At 39.1% G+C, this 13,270-nt stretch overlaps 1 protein-coding gene across 1 annotated transcript; it reads right to left on the reverse strand.

Annotated features, from left to right (window-relative positions):
- Positions 1-1,875: 1,875 nt before the first annotated feature.
- On the reverse strand, positions 1,876-5,028 carry LOC121387093 (innexin unc-9-like). The gene is made up of 2 exons (XM_041518114.1): positions 4,884-5,028; positions 1,876-3,853 (listed from the first exon to the last, which is right to left on the reverse strand). Exons 1-2 carry the CDS (start codon positions 5,026-5,028, stop codon positions 2,784-2,786), a joined length of 1,215 nt encoding a protein of 404 aa, XP_041374048.1. The 3' UTR covers positions 1,876-2,783.
- Between the last annotated feature and the right edge of the window lie 8,242 nt (positions 5,029-13,270).

A 13,270-nucleotide genomic window follows, 5' to 3' on the forward strand; every position in this document is an offset into this window, starting at 1 on the left:
GATGTTTGATTTGTTGTTGTTAGCGAGTTTGCATGTTCATTACACAATTGATATTGCACATATTACAAAGGTACAATGCATATTAATATTTTTAAAATATTAAAATGCGCGTTTATCATTGTATATCGCATTAATTTAGAATCACGTCCATTGGTTAGTATAAATGTCAATCAAGGAAATCGTCATCATCGTAGCAACCAATCCGGGCCATCGTAACAAGTGAAAGAAAACTGTCATAACACAGAAAAAGCTCACTGTAACAACCCCGCTTGTGATAGAACGAAATCAAATTCATTTTATTGGTATATATGAGTGAACCGGCGGGCCAATAACTGCTATCATATCAATATGAAATACGAAAACTAACTGCATTAAAACGGAACATTTTTACTGAATAATTTTAAAAATGCGAGTGACGCTCAAACATGTATGAATGTTAGCCCCAAGTCATTTTATGGAAAAATAAAACAAAATGTATTAATAAAAAAAACCCCAGAGATAACGACGTATTCTAACTACATACTAGCATCTGCATGTCAACTAACATTTAACAACCAAACCATACTGATTTCCGACTAGGGTTTTCTACAGGGCAAGGCATTTGCCTGTGTATCGGATTGTCAATTTCAATAAATTAATATTAAAAGCATGACAATGCCAAAGTTTTTCATTGTCATGCAACTTTTTTCAATTCTAATTGACCTTTCTACATCATGTGTTTTAAATGTTTGGGCGATTCTACTGTTATTTTTTACTTTAGAAACACAAAATAAAATAGATAAATGTAGATAACAACCCACAGATTCACAATAATAACACTATTTTTATATTATTCCAACATGCCTAGAGATGGCGGAAGGTTGCATGTAAATAGTGTTTGGACCCCTATATACGCGCCCGTCTGATTTCTCTAACATAGAAGACATATGTCAGATACGTCTCGTGAATTACTATCGTATTTCAGTGGTGCGAGAACAAGCAGGAATCGCATACAGTCCTTTAATACATACCTATTCAATGTTACTATAGTGATAAAGACATTTTCGAACTGGATGCTAAATGTATCTTGTATCACACATATGTGCGATCTGGATCGGAACTTGTAAATGGGGACTTTCCTTTATATTTTTGTTATTGAGGTCATGTATGATTTACAAATTACGTCAAATCGTATTTGAAAATATTATACAAAATTGCCGCACAGTATGATTCTTATCGTCAAGTAAATCCTTGAAAGGAGGATTGGTCATAGATTTAAGAAAGTATAGTTATGACGTTAAATTAAAAACAGCTTTTTTAACAAGTAAAAGAAGGTATGTAATAAATACAGAAATCCACATACGTTGTTTTCGCTTCCTATTTATTTCTCTCGTTTATTTGTGCAAGACCATACCACTTAGACCGTGTGGTAGGCATGTATGTATGCATGTGTGTGTGTGTGTGTGTGTGTGTGTATATATTTATTTATTTATTCTTGCGCAAAATAAACTCGAAGCGAAAACAACGTATGTGAAGTTCTGTATATTTATTACCCATATGGTAAATATATATTGGTACATATCAAAAAGATACGTCACACCAGATGTGGGTCGTAACACTTCGATGTCACACGATGACGTCATCGTTAGGCGCACTACAACCTTACCGGAACGTCAACCAAACGATTTGAATGATATAAATTAAGATTCATTATGGGTAATAAATAGGATATTAAAGCCGCTACCATTTCGTATCATGTTTATGTCCCTCGTGAAATAAATTTCATTGTCATTCGTGACAACTGAAAATTAGTTCACTCGGGACATAAACATGATACGAAATGGAAACTCGTTTAATATCCCATAAATATCCACCATTATTATATCATTCTTCAGCAATGGCAATATTGTATTAGCTAAATGTGTTAACGGACCATAAATTAATAATAATAATAATAATAATAATAATAATAATAATAATAATAATTAAAAAAACAAAACAATGTTTGGACCATAGCTCTGATGTAGGGAGTAAGAAAAATATTACACACATTCGATTAGTTGGGTTTTAAATGATTGAATGGTACAAACAAACTGCAGGAACATGCTGACGTTTACAAGTTATATTTGGATCACTTAACGTAGGCCAAGAGATGCTTCCAACCTGCCGATCCCTTGACGAGAAACACATATACCAGAACGTGTGGTGGTACCCTTTACAAATCCGCCACTGTGTATATCAAACATCCACTAGGCTTTCCAATGCTTGTTCTACAGAATACATTGTTGTTTTGTGCGACAAAACACATATTCAAGTGATGGTCGCGTAATTTACGTGTAACGTCGTTTTGAATCCGAAATGAACATTCTAATACAGGAGCTATAGCCGATTGCAGGACGCAAGTCACACGGAATAATATCCAAGAATGTATTAGCACCAAAGGAAAGAAGTAGTTATATTTTGATGTCATCTGTATACGTCAGATTCACAATCTCTTTGGTAGATCTCAGTATTCTTTGAACATATCCATCCTGGACAGCCACGAGTCGTCTCCTTCTCGCAGAAGGACGCTTTCGTATTGCCATCAAATATTGTTCTCGGGATAGGACATTCCTTTCTTCCACAGCCGCCACGAGCGTTCGGTGAGCGACGAGGCACTATCATGATTGCTGGAACCCGTGGAGAGTACGAGGCACGTGATTCGCTCTGACGTAGGCAGAGTAGGCCATCATCGATGGCGACTATCGGTTATCGATACTCAGTATCGAGACTGTATCGCTCAGGTGTTTCACAGTGAGTTTCTGCTAGACATCCTCTCCCTCGGTATCGTGGCCATTGCCGGCTTGGTTCCGTATCTGTATAGACTTTTTACTTTTGTACAAATCCCACAACCCTGACACGATCTCCGCCACGACGATGTCACTGGAGTTCTTGCCCACAAGGCGAAGCGTGAAGACGCCGTCGTGACGGAGATACTCGAGTATAAACCTGGTGGCCAGCTTCTTCTCCGGCCCTGAGCCCAGCCTGTCCATTATTTTTAGAAACTTCTTCACATACTGTACTCTAGTCGTTGGAAACACCATGTGCCAGAGCCACGACACGAAACTGTAGCACGTGAGCACTGACACAAACACTAACCAGAACCAGAGGAAGATGTAAATTTTTTCATTGAATAAATTGATTGGAAGTACACACTGGACGGTATGTCGTTGGATATTTTGCATCTGGCGAATATCAAAGTCACATAGAGTGACTCTGGGGAATCGTTCTGAAGGCGTCCAGTCCTTACCTACTATCAAATCCTCCATCACCTGGAACCCATAGACATTGTAGTCTGTAGAAAGGAAGGAATTCAACATGAACAGCTGTCCGATGGAGTTGGATATATAGAGCACCTTCATCAGCAGGTACACGGACACTAGGTAGTTCCCATACCGCTTCCCGCACAGCAGGGACAGTTTGGCAGACAGCACGTGTCTCAGCTGCACGCAGCAGTTGTGTCTGCTCTCGCGCTGGTTGTCAAGACAACGGTCGACGTGACGCACGACGTACTTTATCGTCCTGATGCGCACGTCGGGACTCTCGTACTGTGCGTTCGACGCAAGGCTGACGATCCGGTCGACATTGATGCCCGACTGGCCGTTCAGTAGCCGCCAGATGATGCACGGGATGTAGAACATGAGCGCCTGGATGAGTAGGACCACCGGCACCCATTGGTAGTACGTCAGTTCCTTCTCCTCCCGGATGTGGTGCTCGATGGGGATGACGTCACTGATGGGGATGTAGTAGGTGTTCGATATCCAACAGATGTTGTTGGTGTAGTCCACGTGCGCTGACGTGAACTGAGCAGGACACCAGCATCTGATAGGGTCTCCTGCAATAAAAAAGAAAGGACACAGATGACCAAACATAATACCATCTGCAATAGCAAGTGTTATAACTGACAACATGACTGTTGAAAATGACGCCAGTTTTGTGCTTGGTTTTTATTACATACCTTTTCAATCTTACTATAGTGATAAAGTCATTTTCAAACCGTGTGATAAATTTATCTTATATCACACATATGTGCGACCTGGACCGGAACCTGTAAATGGGGAATTCCCTTTTTAATTTTACTGCAGTTAGCGCCGTTTTGTCACTGACGTCATGTATGATTTACAAATTGCATCACGTCATATTTGAAACATTATACAAGATTTCCGCAGAGTATAATTCTTAAGAAAGTGTATATATGACGTTAAATTAAAAATCGATTTGTAAAAAATATATTCTTGCGCAAAATAAACTCTATCAATAAAACAACGTATGTGAGGTTCTGTATATATATATCAAAGCAATAACCCAAGCGACTTTCTGTTGTAATATAGATAATTTAAATATTTTTTGCATCAAAAAGGAACGTGGGCCTATTGAGATATTTCTCGTTCCAGCCAATGTACCACGACTGGTATATAAAAGGCCGCATGTTGTGCTATCCTCTCTGTGGGATGGTGCATATAAAAGATCCTTTGCTACTAATGGGAATATGTAACGGGTTTCCTCTATATGACTGTGTCAACATGACCTTATGTTTGACATCCTGTACCTACCAACCTGTAGTCCACTGTGCCACCTTGGCTGGTTGTGTTTTTATATTATGTGTTTTAACAATATTTATAATATAACTACATGCCATTTCATCGATTCTCTCTTGACACAAACGGTCTATACACCAGCTGTCAAAATCTGTAAACCACCGCTAATTAACAGGTACCAGTCGACGGCTACGCATTTCTCGCCTTAACACCGACGACCAAGGTCACAGACCACGTGGCTACCGTCATACAAACACATATAATGACGTCATCAGTCGTGTCAGCCACCAGACTGGTACTCGATTTGATTATACGCTTGACGCTCACCTACATACTGGCGGGCGCTGACCACCACGGTGAAGATGATGAGAATACCAGTCGTGTACAGGTGGTTCACGCGGTCAATCAGGTCGTCGTCGTTGCGGACCTTGACGTTGGCCACTCTCCCAACCGACCCGATAATGCTGTCCATCCTGAAAAAACAAACAAACAAAAAGATATAGCCACTATACGGTTACAAATCGAATTCCATTGCTTCAGTCTTAACTCGACCAACAGGATCTGATAATGCTGTCCATCCTGAAACAACAAACAAACCACAAATATAGGCTCTATGCGATTACAAATCGAATTCCAGTGAGTCGGTTTTAACTCGACCAACACGGTCTGATAATGCTGTCGATCCTGGAAAAACAAACAAGCCAAACGTATAGTCTTTATTCAGTTACAAATCGTAATACCAATGCTTCAGTTTAAACGCTGTCCGCAGCATGAAAGGAAATGGACTGGGGATGAAAGCGAAAGACAATATAAGAAAGCAAAGGGTATGAATTGTTTGATATCACCATCTATTATGTGTCTATCCGACTCTGTCGTATGGAGGGTCGATCCCCGTCGGTTGGCCCATTGAGCTATTTCTCGTCACAGCCAGTACATGGTACATCATAGGCCGTGGTATGTGCTATCCTGTCTGTGGGATGGTGCATATAAAAGATCCCTTGCTACTAATAAAAACATGTAGCGGGTTTCCTCTCTATGACTGTCAAAGTGACCATATATTTGACATCCAATAACCGATGATTAATAAATTTGATCAATGTGCTCTAGTGGTGTCGTTAAAGAAAACAAACTGTCGTATGGCAACTTTGATACTGTCTCGTGAATTAAAAAAAAGAAAAGAAACGCACAGACGATACAATATAGGCAGCTCTTACCGATTACCAAATCTGTTTTATATGCACCTTTTCCCGGACAGAATAAAACATACCACGGTTTTTGATATATCAGTCGGTCCAAAGACGGATCGCCCTTTGGCCGGACACTGCACTTGATCTACATTCCTCCACTTCCCCCGTCATAGGAAAGCGTGTTTTGATGACTATGTAGATGGCATGCATGGCCTCGGATTGAGAATAACCTTCAGTCTGACTATTATAATTGTAGTTATTAAACGGAACTAACTTTACGGAATATCTAATGTAAGTACCAGACGATTTCGTGTCTAAGACAGTAAGGAGTATAAGGAGACCCCGATAGGATTCGTGAAGGATGCAACTTCTATCTGGTTCAGTCTAACATAAACAAAGTATTTTATTTCAGATTCGATCAATTAGTTTTCTCCGAAAGCATGCACTCGAATAAGTGACGACTTGACTTTGAATTTGTATTAGTCCCTGGGAAAACCGCATTAAACTTTAATACTTAAGCATGACCTACAGGGTGTGTTTATTTGCTAATAGGAGTAGGAGTATTAGTAGTAATAATAATAGTAGGGGTATTAGTAGTAATAATAGTAGTAGTAGTAGTAGTAGTAGTAGTAGCAGTAGCAGTAGTAGTAGTAGCATTATCAGTAGTAGCAGTAGCTGTAGCAGTAGCAGTTTTAGTAGTAGCAGTAGCTGTAGCAGTAACAGTAACAGTAGCAGTAACAGTAGCAGTAGCAGTAGCAGTAGCAGTAGTAGTAGTAGTAGCAGTAGCAGTAGCAGTAGCAGTAACAGTAACAGTAACAGTAGCAGTAACAGTAGCAGTAGTAGTAGTAGTAGTAGTAGTAGTAGTATTGGTAGTAGCAGTAGTAGTAACTGTAGTAGTAGTAGTTGTTGTAGTAGTGGTAGTAGTAGTGATAGTGGTAGTGGTAGTGGCAGTGGTAGTACTAGTAGCAGAAGAAGAAGCAGAAGAAGAAGAAGAAGAAGAAGAAAACGAAACATGAAAAGTGACATAGCTGAACTAGGTTTACAATCAGGCGAGGATGATATTCTATATTTGTTTTTTCATCGCCTCCCGCAGACAAGTACAAGTGAAAATGGCAGAAACACGAAAAGGTTGAAAAGAAATAGACATTCAATTCCAAAACCGTGTCCTGGAGAAAGGTCAGAGAGTGAAAAGACTTTACATAGTCATTCTGTCAGTCATGACTAACGAGTGATTTTAAAAAAAAAAAAAAAATGCATTCCATATTCTGAGGTGCGTACACATTGTTGTTATCTGCAGTTCAGGGGCGGATTATGGGGGGTCTCCCAGTTGCACGGACCCACCCCACCCCCCGGCTTAAAAAGAAAAAAAAAACACCACGTAGATCTAAATCGATGTCCATGTAAAATTTATAATTTCAAATTATTAACATTTACATATTGTTTTGACAGCCCCCCCCCCCCCATTACCTAAAGCATAATCCGCCCCTGCTACTACAATAACATGACGATCAAAAACATTCCATTTGTCAAAACTGATCATTTATGCGGAATGTTGTAGATAATCTGTAAAATTGCAGACAGAACAAAAAGCTACAATAGCAACTTTGGTGACTTTACCAAATGCTAAAGAAAATGAATGGTGACGCAGAATCACAATCTGTACTAAAGTATTCTAAGCATTGGTGACGCAAATCGAGACGTTACATCAGAGTCAAGACAAGCCATAGAGGAACTCAGCCAGGCGTGACGCGGTTTCCAGTGTAACAAGCAGCACCACACCAGTGTAAAGATGTAATGCTATATATTAATCATCTGTCAGTCTACCAAAGTGCCGCCATTAGGAAAGAGTCCTCGTTGCAGCAGTGTGTGTCTGTATCCAATTGTTGAATTAGAAGCCAGTAATGAGGAGGTAATAACGCGAACCGACCAACAGCACTTCACATTGGCGAGGCCGGGGACGAGGAGCTGGTGGATGCGACATGGGGGGCCATCTTTTTACGACCTTTTAAATCTGCCAACCCCCTCCCTCACCAAAGTGGGTGCAGCTCCCAATATGTCATTTCATTTCAACCTATTTTCGTGCTTATATCCAATTATGGTTCAAGCACGCTGTCATGGGTATACACCTCAGCTATCTGGGCTCTCTGTCCAAGACAACGAGTTAATTGTTAGATGTTAGTGGTTAGTGAGAGATAAGTCGGTGTCGTGGCTTTAAAGTAATTAAAACTCATCTGCTGGGAGCCGATACTGTGAAATGTTAACCGTGTCTTGGAACAGACGGCTCAGATAGAAGGCAACAACTGATGGTACAGTAGAAATCACACTAAGCCGTTTTTCGTCAATACGATTATTCTTGGAATTTCACAATACCGGCCTCGGTGGCGCAGTGGTTAAGCCATCAGACTATATGCTGGTAGGTACGGGGTCCGGTACCGGCTCCAACCCAGAGCGAGTTCTTAAGGGCTCAATGGGTAGGTGTAAGACCACTACACCCTCGTCTCTCTCACTAACCATTAACCATTAACCAACTAACAACTAACCCTCTGTCCTGGACAGACAGCCCAGATAGCTGAGGTGTGCGTCCAGCGTAGCCTGCAAAATAAGTTCAAATGAATGGAATTTCACCTGAATTCTGTATTAACAGTATAGTTATCTCTTTTATCCATATGGTGTAAGCAACAGACATGATTAATGTTAGTCCGGAGGGACGTAGTGTGGTTCTTACTACGTCCGGATCTTGTTACATACCCTATATATATATATATAGCTGGTATTCAAAACTTGTGGCATCATGTTTCAACAGTTTCTCAGCCGAAATAGTGCAACAAATAGACACACACACCAAAAATGTATAACCTACCGTACTCACTATATCCTGATTGAAGTACTTGCATCATTATTAACAAAATAAATCTTCCAACAACAACAAAAAAAAATTCCACTCCATTTTACAAAGAGGGAAGTAACTCGCCGTGCACGTTAAGAAAAGTATTGCCTTAATTTTTCCCGTGCACTAGACTAATGTGAAAAGGTTGCATTTTAATTTTATACAAGAACAAATTTCATTTCATAAACTATTTCATCCACACTGAAACAATTAAAACTCAAATTGAATTTTGTTTTAAATATTCTGAAAGAAAACAAATGTAAATAAATATAAGCAACGCCTGCTAATTCCACCGATCATTCCTCATCAAAACAACAAACCATGCTGTTACTTATTTTCACCCGAAGCTATCAATAAAGTGCTTTCTGTATGTGGTGCATTCCTCGTTCGCGAAATGCGGACCGAAACTTGACACCCTTGGCATACTTGCGTGTGCCATAAAGGTTGGACTATACCAATTCAAATCCCATAGGCGACCATGTTAACGTTTGTGTTTAAAAACACTATATGCAATATATCAACCAAACTGTGACCCATAAATATCAGTACTACAACCCCTACCTCAGAGTATTAACTGCAGAAAATGGTACCTTTCATGGCTCATTTTCGATATAACCAGATGTTTCTACAACACCCCTAGTTTCGCACAAAATTTGAGTACTTTTTTGTACAGGTACCCCATACATGTTCCAAGCACAAGGCTACTTGACACGGTGGTACTACATCAAATAAAATTGCATACATTTTTAACCCAGATGAAACTAATTTTTTTTTGCAACCAACACACTCACATTTATAACCAATCACAGGACTTGTGGTGTTAACTTCTCTATCAAAAGTTCGGTACACCTCGAACTTCGACCCAGCCGGAAATTAATTGGTATAGTGCAACCTATACTGATAACATACATGTTTCAAAAGGTGGTGAATCATGTGTTTTTATGACAACCAGGATCTGGTGTCTTCTGACATAAACTGACAACCTCACTGAAACTGTTGTTTCTACAGTGCAACCTAATTTAATGTACACCTCACAAAGCACATGTATTTTGTACAGTTTTGTACAAATGCAATATGTCATTTTTGAAAAAATAATTTTTTTTTAAATAATACTTCTGAAGATATTTACTGTCAGATGTGTGTGTGTGCTCAGCTATACATGTAGAGACAGCATGGCTATTCAGAGTACCTCAACTCCTTAAACTTATTCCATTGAAGCACATGTACTTGACTGACCCCTAGATTATGAAGACCTCAATAGGCACATCAAAGAAATATCAGTATTAAAAAAATACAATGTCTGAGGAAGGAAAAACCAACATGACTGCATCTGTATGAAGTAATGACTTAATGTCCTGCACATCACTGTTGGAAGAAAATCCTGTATGCTGAGTGTGGGCATCTTCAAGTTACCATGTGCGCGAATTTCAAATCCATCAGCTATGCAGATTTTCAAATTGGACCATCAAAACCATTGGCAGCCACCAATATTCCTGACTATATTTTATGTATAGCCTACTGTAGTTGGAGGTTTCAAATATTTGTGATATCTGGAATTATTATGCAGCTTTCGCATATTTATTTTTGATTCATTACTAAAAAAAAACAGTTTTTAAGTGACATAATTACCCAAACATCTATTTTATTGCATTATTTTCTAATCCAGATCAATACAATATGTATATTGGATGTATTCCTACAATCTGTAATCCAGCATATCATTTAGCTATTACCATTGGATAATACAGCATTAACAATAAAATAAATCATCAAATTACACCAAAGTAGATAATCAAATCTGGAAAAATTGGTTCCAAATCTAGTATACACTTAAAATACACTTCATGGGAGCAAACTAAGTGGTTATTTAAAAAAACGATTTGATCTGGAGACCTAAAGATATGTTTAACAAACTTATTGTTATGTATAAATGAGAACAGAAGGCACAATAGTGACCAAAATTTTAATTATGGCTTTGGTAAAAAATTTCTTCAAAGTAAAAAAATGTTTCCCCTAAAACTACAAATTTGTCTAAAATATGACTTAGCACCCTATAAATATGCCAAAAGGACAATAAAAATCAAGGTCTTTAAAAAGTTAAGCTATCAGAAGTACACACATGAAACATTAACTATGTTTATAGAAGTTAAAGACATTATCCCAATATTGGCACATGTTATTTTTAATATAAAAATAAATTGCTATTAAAATCTAAGTTCAGACTGCCTAGATATATTAACATATTTAAGAGCAGTTGTATATGGCAAGTCAAACACCATGTAAATAAGAACATTCAAATCTGTATAGTATGAATTATAGGCCAAAACCAACTTTTCCTCAGTGCTAATTTTTGTTCAAACTCCATTCAGAGCCATGTACAGTAATTATTGTCAAGGTCAAGGTCATTGTGAACTTGCATGGCCGAGTGACGGCTAATTAATCAAATAGTGTAGTTTAATTTAATTAAATCACAAAAATCATAATCTTTTTTATTATACACTGAATATGTGCTATAGGTTGGACTATACCAATTCAAATCCCATAGGCGACCATGTTAACGTTTGTGTTTAAAAACACTATATGCAATATATCAACCAAACTGTGACCCATAAATATCAGTACTACAACCCCTACCTCAAAGTATTAACTGCAGAAAATGGTACCTTTCATGGCTCATTTTCGATATAACCAGATGTTTCTGCAACACCCCTAGTTTCGCACAAAATTTGAGTACTTTTTTTTACAGGTACCCCATACAAGTTCCAAGCACAAGGCTACTTGACACGGTGGTACTACATCAAATAAAATTGCATACATTTTTAGCCCAGATGAAACTAATTTTTTTTGCAACCAACACACTCACAGGACTTGTGGTGTTAACTTCTCAATCAAAAGTTCGGTACACCTCGAACTTCGACCCAGCCGGAAATTAATTGGTATAGTGCAACCATAAGAACCGGTCTCACTAAAGGTTACCTGCCTGTAGAGTGGGAAGTAATGCAGGTTTTACACCCTTCACTAGTTTAAAACTAGTAAAAGTGGGTACGAGATTTAGGTATTTCCCGTTCCAGCCAGTTTGATACTGCTATATATACCAAAGAACACGGTAAAATGTTGCCCTGTAGGGTGTATACTACCAAATCAAATCCCATAGACGAAAATAGTAACATGTGTGGCTAAAATTCCTACCTGCAGCGTATCAATCGACATAAACACCACGGATATAAATGCTATCACCCCTCACCCTTAAAGTGAATCAGAAAAAATGGGAGTGAAGCTGCTCATATCAGAGATAACGGGTAGCATCTATGACTATCCTAGTTCCGCACAAAACATGACTACTGTTTTTACACGTACCCCATACATGTTTCAAGCACAAGGCTACTTGACACAGTGGTACTAGATGAAATAAAATTGCATACGTTTTTTCGCCCAGATGAAGCTATTTGTTTTTACAACCAACACACTCATATTTATCACCAATCACAGGACTTGTGCACCTCGAACTTTGACCCAGCCGGAAGTTATTTGGTTTAGTACTACCTGTAATCCATTGCTGATATTCGTAAGTAACAGCCTATGTTGCAGCATCTACATTCGACTATAGATAGTTTATTGTTTTTTAAAAATTACTACAAACATTTGCAGATATATATATATATATATGTATATATATATATATATATATATGAAATTTGTTTTTGCTACTGACACTATATGGCGAAGTCCTTAACCACATGTCTGACGCCATATAACCGTAAATAAAATGTGTTGAGTGCGTCGTGAAATAAAACATTTCCTTCCTTCCTTTCTTCCATATGCTAAAATAGCATGCTGAATATTAGCAAAGGTTGGCCAACCAGGTTTTGAGACATGCCTTTCCAGTGAATACCTACATTGTTAAACTAGGTTTTTAATTATATATTTGCAACCATTTGTGGAGGAGTACGTGTACTTGACATGTATGTTTCTAACGGCATTTATTTATTTTATAGGTGACAAAAGTAAAACAAGCGTGGAATGTATGTCCAGGAAAGTGAATTAATGCGACAGAAGTCATGGTAATGTCCCCCCCCCCCCCCCCCAACCCACACACAGAGAGAAACGTAAATGAATGGGACAGAAATCAGGGTAGTGACCACCATCCCTCTACCCCTCTCTCACCCAGACATGCATCCCCCGCCCCCCACACACACACAGGAATGTGAATGAATGAGACAGACGTCAGGGTAGTGCGCACCACACCTCTACCCCCCTGCCACACACCAATCCATCCCCACACGCAAGAAAGTGAATGAATGAGACAGAAGTCAGGGTAGTACCCCCATCCCTATACCCACCTCTCACACAGCCAGCCACCCCCCAGATACAGGGATGTGAATGAATGAGACAGAAGTCAGCGTAGTGAACACCACCCCTCTACCCCCCCACTCACCCAACTACCCCCACACACAGGAATGTGAATTAATGAGAGGTCAGGGTGGTACACCCCACCCTAGATAGAGGGGTGTGAATGAATTAGACAGAGGGCAGAGTAGTGCCCACCACCCCTCTACCCCCTCCCATCCACCCACACACAAGAAAGTGAATGAATGAGACAGAAGTCGGGGTAGTGCCCACAACCCCTCTATCCCCTCCCA

Source organism: Gigantopelta aegis, chromosome 13 (assembly GCF_016097555.1).
Source record: "Gigantopelta aegis isolate Gae_Host chromosome 13, Gae_host_genome, whole genome shotgun sequence".
Classification (NCBI taxonomy): domain Eukaryota; kingdom Metazoa; phylum Mollusca; class Gastropoda; order Neomphalida; family Peltospiridae; genus Gigantopelta; species Gigantopelta aegis.